This window comes from Elephas maximus, chromosome 14, assembly GCF_024166365.1.
Source record: "Elephas maximus indicus isolate mEleMax1 chromosome 14, mEleMax1 primary haplotype, whole genome shotgun sequence".
NCBI classification, from domain to species: Eukaryota; Metazoa; Chordata; class Mammalia; order Proboscidea; family Elephantidae; genus Elephas; species Elephas maximus.
This window is the reverse complement of record NC_064832.1, coordinates 89032507-89045631: the sequence shown is the minus strand read 5'-3', so window position 1 is coordinate 89045631 and position 13125 is coordinate 89032507. Positions and strand designations below refer to the sequence as shown.

At 40.0% G+C, this 13125-nt stretch overlaps 1 protein-coding gene across 3 annotated transcripts in view; it reads right to left on the bottom strand.

Moving 5' to 3' along the window:
• GPR180 (G protein-coupled receptor 180) overlaps window positions 1–13125 on the bottom strand; it is a 30274-nt gene extending 17149 nt beyond the window's left edge. For all 3 annotated transcript variants that reach the window (XM_049853134.1, XM_049853135.1, XM_049853133.1), the window contains exons 1-3: window positions 12921–13125; window positions 10018–10176; window positions 1689–1889 (exon numbers count right to left, since the gene is read on the bottom strand). In XM_049853134.1, the coding sequence (XP_049709091.1) occupies window positions 1689–1889; window positions 10018–10176; window positions 12921–13065 (505 nt within the window). In that variant the 5' untranslated portion in view covers window positions 13066–13125. The remainder of the gene's footprint in view (window positions 1–1688; window positions 1890–10017; window positions 10177–12920) is intronic.

The following is a 13125-nucleotide window of genomic DNA, read 5'->3' as shown; positions in this document are numbered from 1 at the left end:
GGCAGGCTGGAAAGGGCTTTCAGGCTGGATTCCACTGGAGGAAGCAGAGTTTGCAGGAACCACCGACGACAGTAGAGCATTATTTCCTGGGGAGCTCTTGTCAGTTCTAAACATAACCATCATACAGGATAATGAAGTCCTATAGGTAAAAGGGACCTTATGAGCAATTTAGTTTAACCATCCATCTAATGCTCTAGGCCTGGATCTCATCAATTATAATTAGAACCACACATACTTCCAAAATATGGAAAATAAATGTGTCAACATCTTCTACAACGATAAAAGAATGATTGAACTAAGTTAACTTTCAATAATGATTTACACTGGTCTAAAGTATCATTAAGTAAAATTGAGACTCTGAATCCATCATTTGTATTCAGGAACAACTTGAGAAGCTTAAACATAAGTCATTTCCTTCACAGAAAAAACTTTTAAAGTGAACTGCTAAAATGCTTAGCATCCCACTCTGTCACTATGTATATATATTTTCAGACCAAAAGATATCAAAAGAAGTTTAATCCTTCATGTATTACTTGTGACCTACTGTCCAAAACACACGCTCCTTGAGTTGCTTTTCTAGCCATGGTAATCTACACCTTGAACTAAATAATCTGGTTAGTCTAATGTGGCCTCACTCCCATCCCTACCCACCCTTCTTTATGGGCGATGAGACACAATGGAATTGAAATTTTCTCTAAGCAGACTGACTTCCACACAGGTAATGAACTCATGAAGAGGTAAGCCCTAACCCTTTTCTTTGACAGACAGCCTACAGATCTTAGTTCTCATCCCGACATGCTAATTTACAAATCTGCTGATACCTTTGGAAACCCTGGTGGCGTAGTGGTTAAGAGCTACAGCTGCTAACCAAAAGGTTGGCTGTTCAAATCTACCAGGCGCTCCTTGGAAACCCTATGCGGCAGCGCTACTCTGTCCTATAGGGTTGCTGTGAGTCGTAATCGACTCAATGGCAATGGGTTTTATGGTTTGCTCTGATACTTTATAGCACGTTTATCACAAATCACAAGAAGTGATTCATTACTGTTTAGGCTAGGAATCTCACTTCGGTTAGGCAATACATAGACAACTTAAAATTTTGATGGACTATTTTATGGGTACAAATTTCATTCCTGAAAGCACTACAGACTTCAGTCCTTCAAAAGACTGTAAGCTCGAATGAGGGCAACAACTAAATCTGCTCCAACAGCCCATGAAAGGACAGCCGTACAAAGTAGTTGAGTTTGTAATCACACTTAACCATTGAGTTACCAATGTATATGGCTCAACTGAACTTTTTCTTTGTGTGAAAAGAATGCTCTATAGTTATCATAAAGACAACAGATATAGAATGCACCCAGGAAACTAACAATTACTTGTAATTCTACCACCCAGGACAGGGAAACAATTTAACATTTTCTTGTACTTCTTTCGTCTCTGCATTTTTAAAAACACTTGAAATCATGCAGTATAAAATGTGTGTCCTGCTTTTCTATTTAATATTATAGCGATTCAAGTGCTATAAAAGATTATAGCTGTTAAATGTTATAGGAAGAATCATTTAACCATTTCCCTACCATTGGACACATAGGATGCCTTTAAATTTTAATATTCTAAAGAAGCAACATGAAGATATTCGTTCACAGATATTTTTCTGTATTTGGAATATGTGCTTAAATATATATTCTTACCAGATTCTCCAGCACTGAAATGATCAAGTGGATTCCCTTCGGCATCTGGGTTTAGTAACATCATTTCAAACTGGATGTCTTCCACCTGAGAATTCTCATAGTCATCTTTGCACGTATACTTGTCTGCATAAAACACGTGCCACGTCTGTGGATGTGGAATCTGGGACACTGTCAGATTATGTTCAGTCTGATTCATTGCCACTTTAAAAAGAAAGAAAATAGAACTTTCAAAGCAAAACTCTCAAATGTGCTCACTGTTTTAGTTACACAACCAATTTGAGGTTAGAATCCTTTTTTTTAGTTCTGATTGCTTTGGAAATCCCGGTAGAGGACTGGAATAAGGCCTGCAAATCATAAAGCAGATAAACATGATGCATTTTAACCAAAAGGGTCACTAGGGAAGTACATGAAACACTAGAAATGAGTAGAATGGTTTCACTGAAACTTTCGTGTAAATTTTAATTTCAAATTTCTTCAAAGTTTCCACGTTGATTTAGTGACATTTTTGGAAATTACTTGAGTTAAAACGGATCATTAGGAAATTATTATATCCAAAACCTATAGCAGACAAATACTTTGAATATATCTTCCAACATCTCTTTTCTACTGATTATTCTTAAAAAAAAAAAAAAAAAAAGGCACTAGAAGTAGAAAAATAGGAATTACAGGAATATAGCAATCATTAGACTGGTCAGGTCTGTATGACACAGTAGATGTCGGCATCAGAAAGGTCTGTGTTTGAATCCTGGCTCCAACACTTACCTGCTATATGACCTTGGGCAAGTAACGTAAGCACTGACAATCAGTTTCTCCATCTGTAAAATGAAGACAATACCTACAGCAAAGAGCTGACCTAAGATCTAAATTGAGGCACTTAGCTCTGCATCTATCGTAGAAAACCAAAAAAAAAAAAAAACCAAACCTATTGCCGGTGAGTCGGTACCAACTCATAGCGACCCTACAGGATACGGTAGAACTGCCCCCATGGGGTTTCATGGAGCGCCTGGTGGATCTGAACTGCTACCATTTTTCGTTAGCAGCCAAACACTTAACCACTGTACCACCAGGGCCCTCACATCTAACATAGGGTAGTTGCTAAATAAATTTGTATTCTTTTTTTTTTTTCTTTAAAACAAGGTGGTTATGTTAAGTGGTTCTGGATTCGGGTTAATTCTGTTCCCCTCCAGGGCATTCAGAAATGTGTGGGGACAGTCACCTTGTCACAATAGCTGGGAAAGCAAGGTAAAGTCTCACATGATAAAAAATCACTCCGCCCAAAATATCAATAGCATTATCTTTGAGAAACACTGGTGATGTTTAAGATCCCCTCCAAATCTAAAAGTATGATCCTGACCTAAGAGGCACTCACCATGACTATTACAAACAGAGCTGTGGGATACTAGTGTTCCAAGCACCATACATAGTGGAAAGAGTTACAGAAAGTCTCGGCCCTACTGCTTACTAACCTTGACTCAGCAAATAAATTAACCTCTGGAAATGTGTTTCCTCAACAGTAAAACGGAGATACCTGCCTAGCTAGCTCAGAGTTCTTGTGAGGAGCAAATGAAAACAGCATATGAAAGTCCTCTATGAAGAGTATTTCTAAACAAAGCTTTGTTGTTGTTGCCATCCAGTCGATTCCGACTCATGGCGACCCCACGTGCGTCAGAGTAGAAGTGATCCGTAGTGTTTTCAAGGCTGTGACCTTTCAGAGGCAGAAAGCCAGGCCAGTCTTCTGACAATCCTCTGGGTGGGTTCGAACTGCCAACCTTTCGGCTAGTACTAGAGAGCTTAACCATCTGCACCACTCAGGGACCTCCTACTCATTTTCTTAGGTGTATGTAGCATGCAGTATGTAGCATTTTCCTAGCATGGTTATGTAGAAGAATGTCTTTATTCCTAAGAGATGCATGCTGAAATACAGAGGGGTGCCGTGTTCATGATAGCCACAGCTTACAGATACAACTATCACGTGTACACAAATGTAATAAAATGTAAGCAATTATTAAACCTAAATAGAGGGTATACAGATGTTGGTTGTACTATAATTTTAACTTTTATGTGTGACTGAAAATGTTCATAGTAAAAAAACTGGGAAAGGTTGTTCTTGTGAATAAGATACAGATGCATCTGGTCAGGATTCAAATTTGAGGATCTGAACTTTACAAATGGGAAGTCATTGGTTAGCAGTCAAGACGGACAAGACGATTTCATGAACAATACCACAGCATTGCTTTTGGGCTATCTGAAGTTAGCCGACATTTATACTGTTTTCTTACTGCACAGCTTCTTTTACCAAAAATGTAGCAAAGACTCTAGTTTCTGTTACACGTTTTAAGACTTTAAAAAGAACTGAACACATGACGCAAAAAAATAAATAAATAAAGACACTCAGAAATAAGGCTTTTAAAATGTGGATCTTGCAATTACTATATAATCCGGACCTCATTATTTAAAAAGCTCTCCTGTATTGTTGTTTTATTACCTGCACTTTTTCCGTTAGAGAAAATCATGTAAAAATTATTGTATTTTTAGCAACACATTTTTTGATGTTTCATTTTAAATCATGTGGATTTGCATCAAACAGAAACCAAAGGGTGCTGCATACAAGCGATGCTGGACTTTGGTTTCTGTCTTGCTGCCTTTGCAGCAAGCCTGGGAAGCAAGCCTCCTGACAAAACTGTGTTCATTGTTTTTGAAACAAAAGACTACAACACAGCATGCATAGTCTATGCTGGGGTAACCAGCACCTCAATATTAACACAACGGGAACTGAAGTGAATGGTGTTGAATGGCTAATTTTTCCATCTATCGTGAAAGAAAATGAATCCTGTTAACTGACACACACAAATGATATACTAGCACCTTTAAATGATTTACCAAATACACAAATGTACAAAATAAAACATAAGTACAAAATGTAAAAAAACAATATGGAAAATATTTTATACATAAAATTGTACTGGCTCTTGAAATGTGACAGCATATTACTCTGAATTTCCTTGTTAAATTTTTTTGAAATAGAAATTTATAAACTCATCATTTTTAGTGTTTTTAAATGTGTTATTTGCTTGCTTTAGAAACTTACAAATTTTTTTAGACTGTTCAAAAAAATTTGTTGATGTTTTATGGTATCATTGAAAGAGAACAAAGGAAGACTGAAAAACAACTTCTCAAACATTAACTGAAAGGATGAATCAAGCAACATTAGATCCTCCAAGACTTTCCAATCTGCTGGTCTTTTCATAGTTCACAGCAGTAGAAACGTTCTCCACAGAAGGGAGTTAGAGTTAATGAGCTTGGTACCAAGTAGGTGAAAGGCTGTGAATTCTGAAAAGCCTCACTAATGGCCAGGAAATGCACTTCCTCCTAGGATTTACTTTAAAGTACACAGCACTATTATACTGCAGTGAATTTAAGGACATGCTTTTTTGTTTCAATGCACCTCAATTCCTATGTGATAAAATACTATAAACATGACATCTAATATATGAAAGCTAGAAAAAGCAGACCCTTCTTAAGACTTGGATTCTGTTATTGGTGACATATTTATCACTAGTATTAATCTGTTCAAGTTCCCCAAACTGCTTGTTCTTCTGAAGTTTCTGTTTCCTGAGATCTTCCATTCCACAATTTCAAAGAACACCCTAACACTCTACAGAGTAGGAAAAAGGGGAAATATAAACAGAAACAAGAGCAAGAGGTTTTGCATGTTACAGTCCTACACAGAAGTAGTTCCTACCCTAAAGAGTTACAATTAGAACCACACAATTTTAGGACCGTAAGAAACCTCAGAGAAACCGAGCCCAAATTCCTTGCTGTACAGATAACAGTGAGGCTCAGTATGCCAAATGCCAACGTATTATTCCAAGTTACCAGCGATGACTCTTAGTTCAGTGGTCTTCCTATCACACCATACTATCGATCGCCCTCTAGACGTAAGTTCTCTGGATGCAGGTATATGACACATAAATTACGGTTTTGCAAGTATATGGCATATATTGACCACATATATGGTATATGTTGACAATGTAAGAAAATAAATTGATTCCTATGGCTCAAAGCTTTAAACTTCCTGGTAAGTTTTTATTAGACAAAGTCTTTGGTCTATCAAGTACAAAGCAAACTATCTACCAGACAAAAACTCCTCAAGCACTGAGGTCTGACAATTCATCCTACGAAAACTTAGTGAATTTGCTTAACTAGGCAGTGGCTAAGAGCTCACCTGCTAACCAAAAAGACTGGCTGTTCAAATACACCAGCCGCTCTTTGGAAACCCCATGGGGTAGCTCTTCTCTATCTTATAGGTCGCTATGATTCATAAACAACTCAATGGCAATAGGTTTGATTTTGTCTGGTTACGGTATTGAAAGTTCTCATTCTCATAGTACCATGTAACAAACAGTCGTAGCACTTATCACAACTACAATTTCCCATTTATCCACACTGATCAGATTCATTACTGTGACTCCAAAAGCCTGTTTCTTAAGGACTGAAAAAGTGTCAAGTATGTTGGTCACTGATATATTACTAGTACCTAGCATAGTACACTAAAGCAAAAGCAAAGGATGATGAAGTAAAAGAGCTGAACAGAAGATTTCAAACAGTGGCTGAAGAAAACGAAGTACTATGATGAAATGTGCAAAGACCTAGTGTTTGAAAACCAAAGGGAAGAACACACTCGGCATTCCTACAGCTGAAAGAACTGAAGAGAAAACTCAAACCCCGAGTTGCAATATTGAAGGATTCTACAGAGAAAATATTAAACAATGCAGGAAGCATAAAAAGATGGAAGGAATACACAGTCACTATACCAAAAAGAATTGATGTTCAACCATTTCAGGAGGTAACACATGATCAGGAACCGATGGTACTGAAGGAAGAAATCCAAGCTGCACTTTAAGAAGTGGCGAGAAACAAGGCTCCAAGAATTGACCAAATACCAACTGAGATGTTTCAACAAGCAGATGCAGCACCAGAAACCCTCACTCATCTATTCCAAGAAATTTGGAAGACAGCTACCCGGCCAACTGACTGGAAGAGATCCATATTTGTGCCCACGCCAAGGAAACGTGATCCAACAGAATGTGGGAATTATCGAACAATATCATTACTACCACACACAAGTAAAATTTTGCTGAAGATCGTTCAAAAGCAGTTGCAGCAGTACATCAACAGTGAACTTCCAGAAATTCAAGCTGGATTCAGAAGAGGACGTGAAACGAGGGATAACATTGCTGATGTCAGATGGATCCTGGCTGGAAGCAGAGAATACCAGGAAGATGTTTACCTATGTTTTATTGACTATGCAAAGGCCTTCGACTGTGTGGATAACGAATTATGGATTATATTGTGAACAATGGGAATTCCAGAACTTAATTGTGCTCAAGAGGAACCTGTACAAAGACCAAGAGGCAGTTGTCTGAACAGAACAAGAGGGTACCGTGTGGTTTAAAATCAGGTAGAGTGTGCATCGGGGTTGTATCCTTTCACATTTACTGAATCTGTATGCTAAGCAAATAACCAGAGAAACTGGACTATATGAAGAAAGATGGGGCATTAGGATTGGAGGAAGGCTCATTAACAACCTGTGATATGCAGATGACACAATCTTGCCTGCTGAAAGTGAAGACTTGATGCACTTATTGATGCAGATCAAAGCCTAGAGCCTTCAGTATAGATTACACAACATAAAGAAAACAAAAATCCTCAAAACTGGACCAATAAGCAACATCATGATAAACTGAGAAAAAACTGAAGTTATCAAGGATTTCAATTTATTTGGATCCACAATCAACGCACATGGAAGCAGCCATCAAGAAATCAAACACACTGCACTGGTCAAAAGACCTCTTTGAAATGTTTAAAAGCAAAGGCATCACTTTAAAGAGTAAGGTGAGCCTGACTCAAGCCACGGTGTTTTCAATAGCCTCATATGCACGCAAATGATGGACAATGAATAAAAAAGACCGAAGAAGAACTGGTGCCTGTGAATTATGGTGTTGGCGAAGAATACTGAATATACTATGGACTGCCTCAAGAATGAAAAAATCTGTCTTGGAGGAAGTACAGCCAGAATGCTCATTAGAGGCAAGGATGACAAGGCTTCATCTCACCTACTTTGGACACATTATCAGGAGGGACCAGTCCCTGGAGAAGGATATCATGCTTGGTAACGTAGAGGGTCAGTGAAAAAGAGGAAGACCCACAATGAGATAGATTCACACAACGGCTGTAACAATGGGCTCAAGCATACCAACAATTGTGAGGGTGGCGCAGGACTGGGCAGTGTTTAGTTCTGTTGTACACAGGGTCACTATGAGTCGGAACCAACTCGGTGGCACCTAACAACAACAGCATAGTACATACAACATTTAAAGTGCACGGTGAATGAATGAATGAACAGACCAAAAAAGCCCTACTGTCCTCACAGACTGATTTTAAAACAATTACATAAAATGTAAAAAGGCTACTACTAACGGTGCTGTGCAGGAGAATAAGAGGCTAAAAACATTCAGGTGTTAACAAGAGATCAGGGAGGAACACAAGAAGCAATGGAAGAACAGCAGAGGAAAAAGGCTGGGCAAAGGCCCGGGTTAGTATTGCAATAAAATGAGCAGTCCAAATAAAATGACGTGAGAGGAGCGCCATGCTGTGAGATTAGGCTTGAACAGTGGGCAAGGGCCAGACTGTGCTGGTTTTGCCGATCAGGCCAAGGAGGCCAGTTTTTGCTCTAAGAGCAGTAGGAATTGCCTAAAATAGTTTAAAGGTGTGCCCAGGAAGTCACAGTGACAAGAGCAAACCTGATGTTTAGAAAGGTCACTGGTTATGGAGCAGGACCAGCGTGGCAATGGGGTCACCAGATAGGAAGGAGGCTACCACAAAAGTCCGGACAACAGACTATGGGAGCTGGGAATAACATGGTGATGAAGAGATGAAGAGAAGTAGATAAACTCATGAGATATTCAGAAGTAAAACTTCTGGACTTACTGACAGATTGGAAGGGAGGAGAAATGTCAAAGAGGGAAGTGTCAGAAGACTCCCCGTTTCTAGCTTGTTTATTGGCTGGATGGTGGTGCCAGGTCCTGAAACAAGGAACACTGGAGGAGGGTCCAGTTTGGATGGGGAAGACGGTGAGCTCAGTTTTGGACATTACAAGAACTGGGAACTGCAGTCCAAGAACTTTTTATATATGTATGAAATACCAGATGAGTAAACTGGTATAGAGAGGAAACTCTAACTAGTAACAAGCATTCGCACTAAGTCCTCATGTTCAGGGTTGAGGAGAGTAATTGTATGTTTAAGTGTCTCTGCTATTGGAGTCTAATTATTCAGATCTCTTCAGCACACCTTCAACATCCTATCACCTACACGGATGTCCCCACATTGGTGGCAAGGATCCTCTACTCTTACACCTATTCTAGTGAGCTGCCTAATGCGGGAACTAGACAGCTGCTAAGATTAAGACAGAATGTTTAGAAATGAGACTGCTTTACTTGACAAGACTAAAAGAAAATTAGAGTCTTACCCGTATATACAACATGGTATGGGAAACAGAGGGGAGAAAAGGGATAATTCCTACTTTTTTTCTCATGGGAGCTTCAAATTCCTAATTCTCCAAGAGGGAGTATGGGTATCACTGCACATGTTCTTCATTTCTATATTAAAAAAAAAAAAAGCACTCACTCTGAATGGCTGATGCCATGTTTGGGATAGCAGTGATGAGAATGAATGAGTTCCAGATTCAGCAACTAGGTCAGGATAGTAAGGGTAGAGCCTCTCCAGGGGTAAGCCCAGACATTCACAAACAATGTGGTGGCAATACATTTCAAAATGACATATCCTGCACCAAATGACTACGGCTTGTGTTCCAACAACACATTGCAAAACAGCATCACTTGGGCTAATTTACTCAATTAACTGACGGAATAAATGTTTAGTGCTCAGCTGAGTGCCTGAAAGATAATAAGCACTCCACAAACGTTATCATTTGCTCCATGTTGCCACTGGGTGAAAGTACACCTGGCATGCCAGCATGGATCACGTGTCCAAATGAAGAAAAGTATCCCTTTATAAATTACCTGAATATATTTTTTTCAAGGATTTTGAATGATAAAACTGGGGAAAAAGCCTTCTATCTTTTGATCAAGGAAAAGTCAGTTTCCTTAAACCTCAGCTTAAAACCAACTAAACAAAGTATCATCACAGTGGGATGCGTGCTGTGTCATCACAGTACACGAAACATCTTGGTATGTGAATACTGTACTTCAGCATTCAGAAGGAAAAAAAAAACACATCTAATGACCAAAGAAAAAAAAAGCATACTCACTTGTCAACTGAGCTTTGGATAATTTTTCGCTACAACTATAACCATGACTGCTTTCCTGGAGCGTCAGCCACTCCTGAGCTTGGAACAGGTAGAGTTTAGCTTCTTTTCCAACAGCTGCTGCTGTGTTGCTGATTCTGACACACAAAAGAGCATGGTCACCTACACATTAAAACAAAAATTACAGACGAGTTTGGTCTCCTACAGAATGGAGCTCGCAGATATTCTTTTAACATCTCTATTCATTTCACTTGGATTCACAATCAATGCCCATGAAAGCAGTAGTCAAGAAATTAAACAACGTATTACACTGAGCAAATCTGCTGCAAAAGACCTCTTTAAAATGTTAAAAAGCAAAGATGTCACTTTGAGGACTAAGGTGTACCTGACCCAAGCCGTAGTATTTTCAATCGCCTACATGCATGTGAAGGCTGGAAAATGAAGAAGGAAGATCGAAGAAAAACTGACACGTTAGAATTATAGTGTTCGTGAAGAATACCCAATATACCATAGACTTCCAGAAGAACGAACAAATCTGTCTTTGAAGAAATACACCCAGAGTGCGCCTTAGAAGGGAAGATGGCAAGACTTCATCTCTTCTTTGGACATATATTATCAGGAGGGCTCAGTCCCTGGAGAAGGACATCATGCTTGGTAAAGTAGAAGTTCAGTCAAAAAGAGGAAGACCTTCAATATGATGGATTGACACAGTGGCTACAACAACTGGGCTCAAGCATAACAAGGATCATGAGGATTGCACAGGACAGGACAGTGTTTCGTTCTGTTGTACATGGGGTCATCGTGAGTCATAATCGACTCAATGGCACCTCACAACAATGACAAGTTTAAATACATGAGTTTTGGGTAAACATTTACGCCTGATATGAAATTTATGTGTTACTCTTACAAAAGAAATTTCAAAACAATATATGTAGTGAAACTAATATAGAACGAACCTGGTTTCAGGCACCCACTACATTTAGGGCCCAGAATAGAAAAAGCAAAAAGCAGTTGCCTCTGGGCAAAGAGGCTCCAGGTGAGGAGAGGTGAGAGGTTTTTATTTTAAGATCTTCTGTTCTCCTCTATTTTTAATTTTTTTACTTTTGTTATGGTAACGATCACATTGATTAAACATTCTAAGCAAATTTAAATGGAAGACATGTATCAAAGAATGTCTAGGTTTCTTACATCAACTAATCATATTATAAATTATCACAAGTCTTAAACGTGGTAAGTATGATGACCCTAAAGCACTATCAGCATCTTCATGCGCATTCTGAATTAGAACTCATTATTTCAGTATAGTTTTAGTGTCATTATCTTATTAAATCTGAATTCACTATCAGTAATAACTAACACACACACACAAAGGTAGATACAATATGCTCAGAACACCTTATTCCTTAATCTTTCTTGAGCAGTCCAGATTTAGTACATGTGTTTTTCCTCTCTGTTTACCAGGTAATCATCACAAAATACTGGGGTTGGCTAAGTTCCTCTGCTGGTCATGGGTAATATCCCCTATCACAGCTACTGCACATCTCAGATTTTTCAGCACTGTCCAGATTTACAGTGACATTATTGTCACTGTCAATACTCCCTAGTTACAGCCAGCTCAGAAAGTGGAAAATGTGAAAATGTGATCAAAAAATAATAAATCTCTTATTATTGAAGAAGGGTTTTATCTTTATTCACTCAAGGTACATTTTTCACTGGGTTTTGAAAAGTGGGTTCCATCTACTTTTTCGTTATTTTAAAAAAACTTCGAATTGAAAAAAGTATATATCAGGCACTCCTCCTTTTACACCAATTCTGAAACTTCCCCCATACTTTAAATTCCTTCTCAACACCAAAATAGCTTTGTTTTTCTATTACTTCCTCCTAAAAATCTTCTCAAGGCCAATATTCTGAGCTTCACAGTTACAGCTTTTAATTCTAAGAACGGTAGGACTTGAACCAAGGATCTTAATCTCATCTAGGCAAAAACTACCAGAAATTCCAAAAAAAAACAAAGACCAAACCCGCTGCCATGAAGTCGATTCTGACTCACAGCAACCCGAGAGTATACCAGTCAAATTAAGAGGTACCAGTAGGATGCGCTAAGAAAACCACTTAAATTTTGAGAATGCAAATGTATAAAGCAAAAATCAGAATGAATTGCAAGTTCATTCATTGGAGAAGTAATGATTGATTTTGGAGGATGACCAGAAGGTAAGGATCAAACACCTTTCAGTAGGGACAGAAATGATACAAATTACGAAGCTTCAAGGATGCTAATTATAGTCATTTTGTCAATTTAATTTTAGGCCTCACCATCCACAGTAAATCTACTCCACCAGTAGCTGAGCTGTTGTAGCAACAGCGACGGCTAGGTTATCAGGTGTTTTACCTGGTTCCCAAAACCTCTTTCCAGGAAGAGGTTTTTATCAAATCGGTCTGGGGAAAAAACAAACACACACAAAATCTAAGTTCCCTGGCTTAAATTCGCACGTGACTACGGTGCCTTAGTGTAGCATCAGGCTGAGACAGGGGTGAGCGAAACGATGCTTCTTCGGGAGAAAAATCTCGAAAAATGATGCTGACCAGTCATTTTTCCATTCGTTTGTGTGGGGAGGGGAAGGAAATGGTCTCTTGGGTGCAGAGTACCATCACTGACCGGGGGAGCTTGCTGACCAAGGTCTGGGGCGCAGCGACAGTGGGGTTGGCCATACGAGCACCTCCGCGATGCCGGGGAGCTGCGGTGGGGAGGGCTGCCCGCAGCGCTGGAGCTCCAGGTGAAGCTGGGGCGCGCCCAGCCTCCCCTCGGCGCCGCGGGGCCCAGGCCTTCCCCCGGGAGGCGGAGAGGAGCGGGCCGGCCGGCGAGACGGGCCCACGAGCCTTCAGCCCTCTCGTCGCCCCCGACCTACCGTGGAACTCGAAGTGACCGATGCTCTGCCCCTGAGCGTCTCGGGCCGCAACGCTGCTGAAGTGGCCTCGCAGGGTCTTACCCTGGCTGCCCTGCGGCCACCAGCAGCACGTCAGGGCCACCGCCAGCAGCCGCAGTCCCCCCATCCCCGCCTCCCGCTCCTCACCGACGCCCCAGCCCCAGCCGCCTTGGGCTGCCGGCCCCAC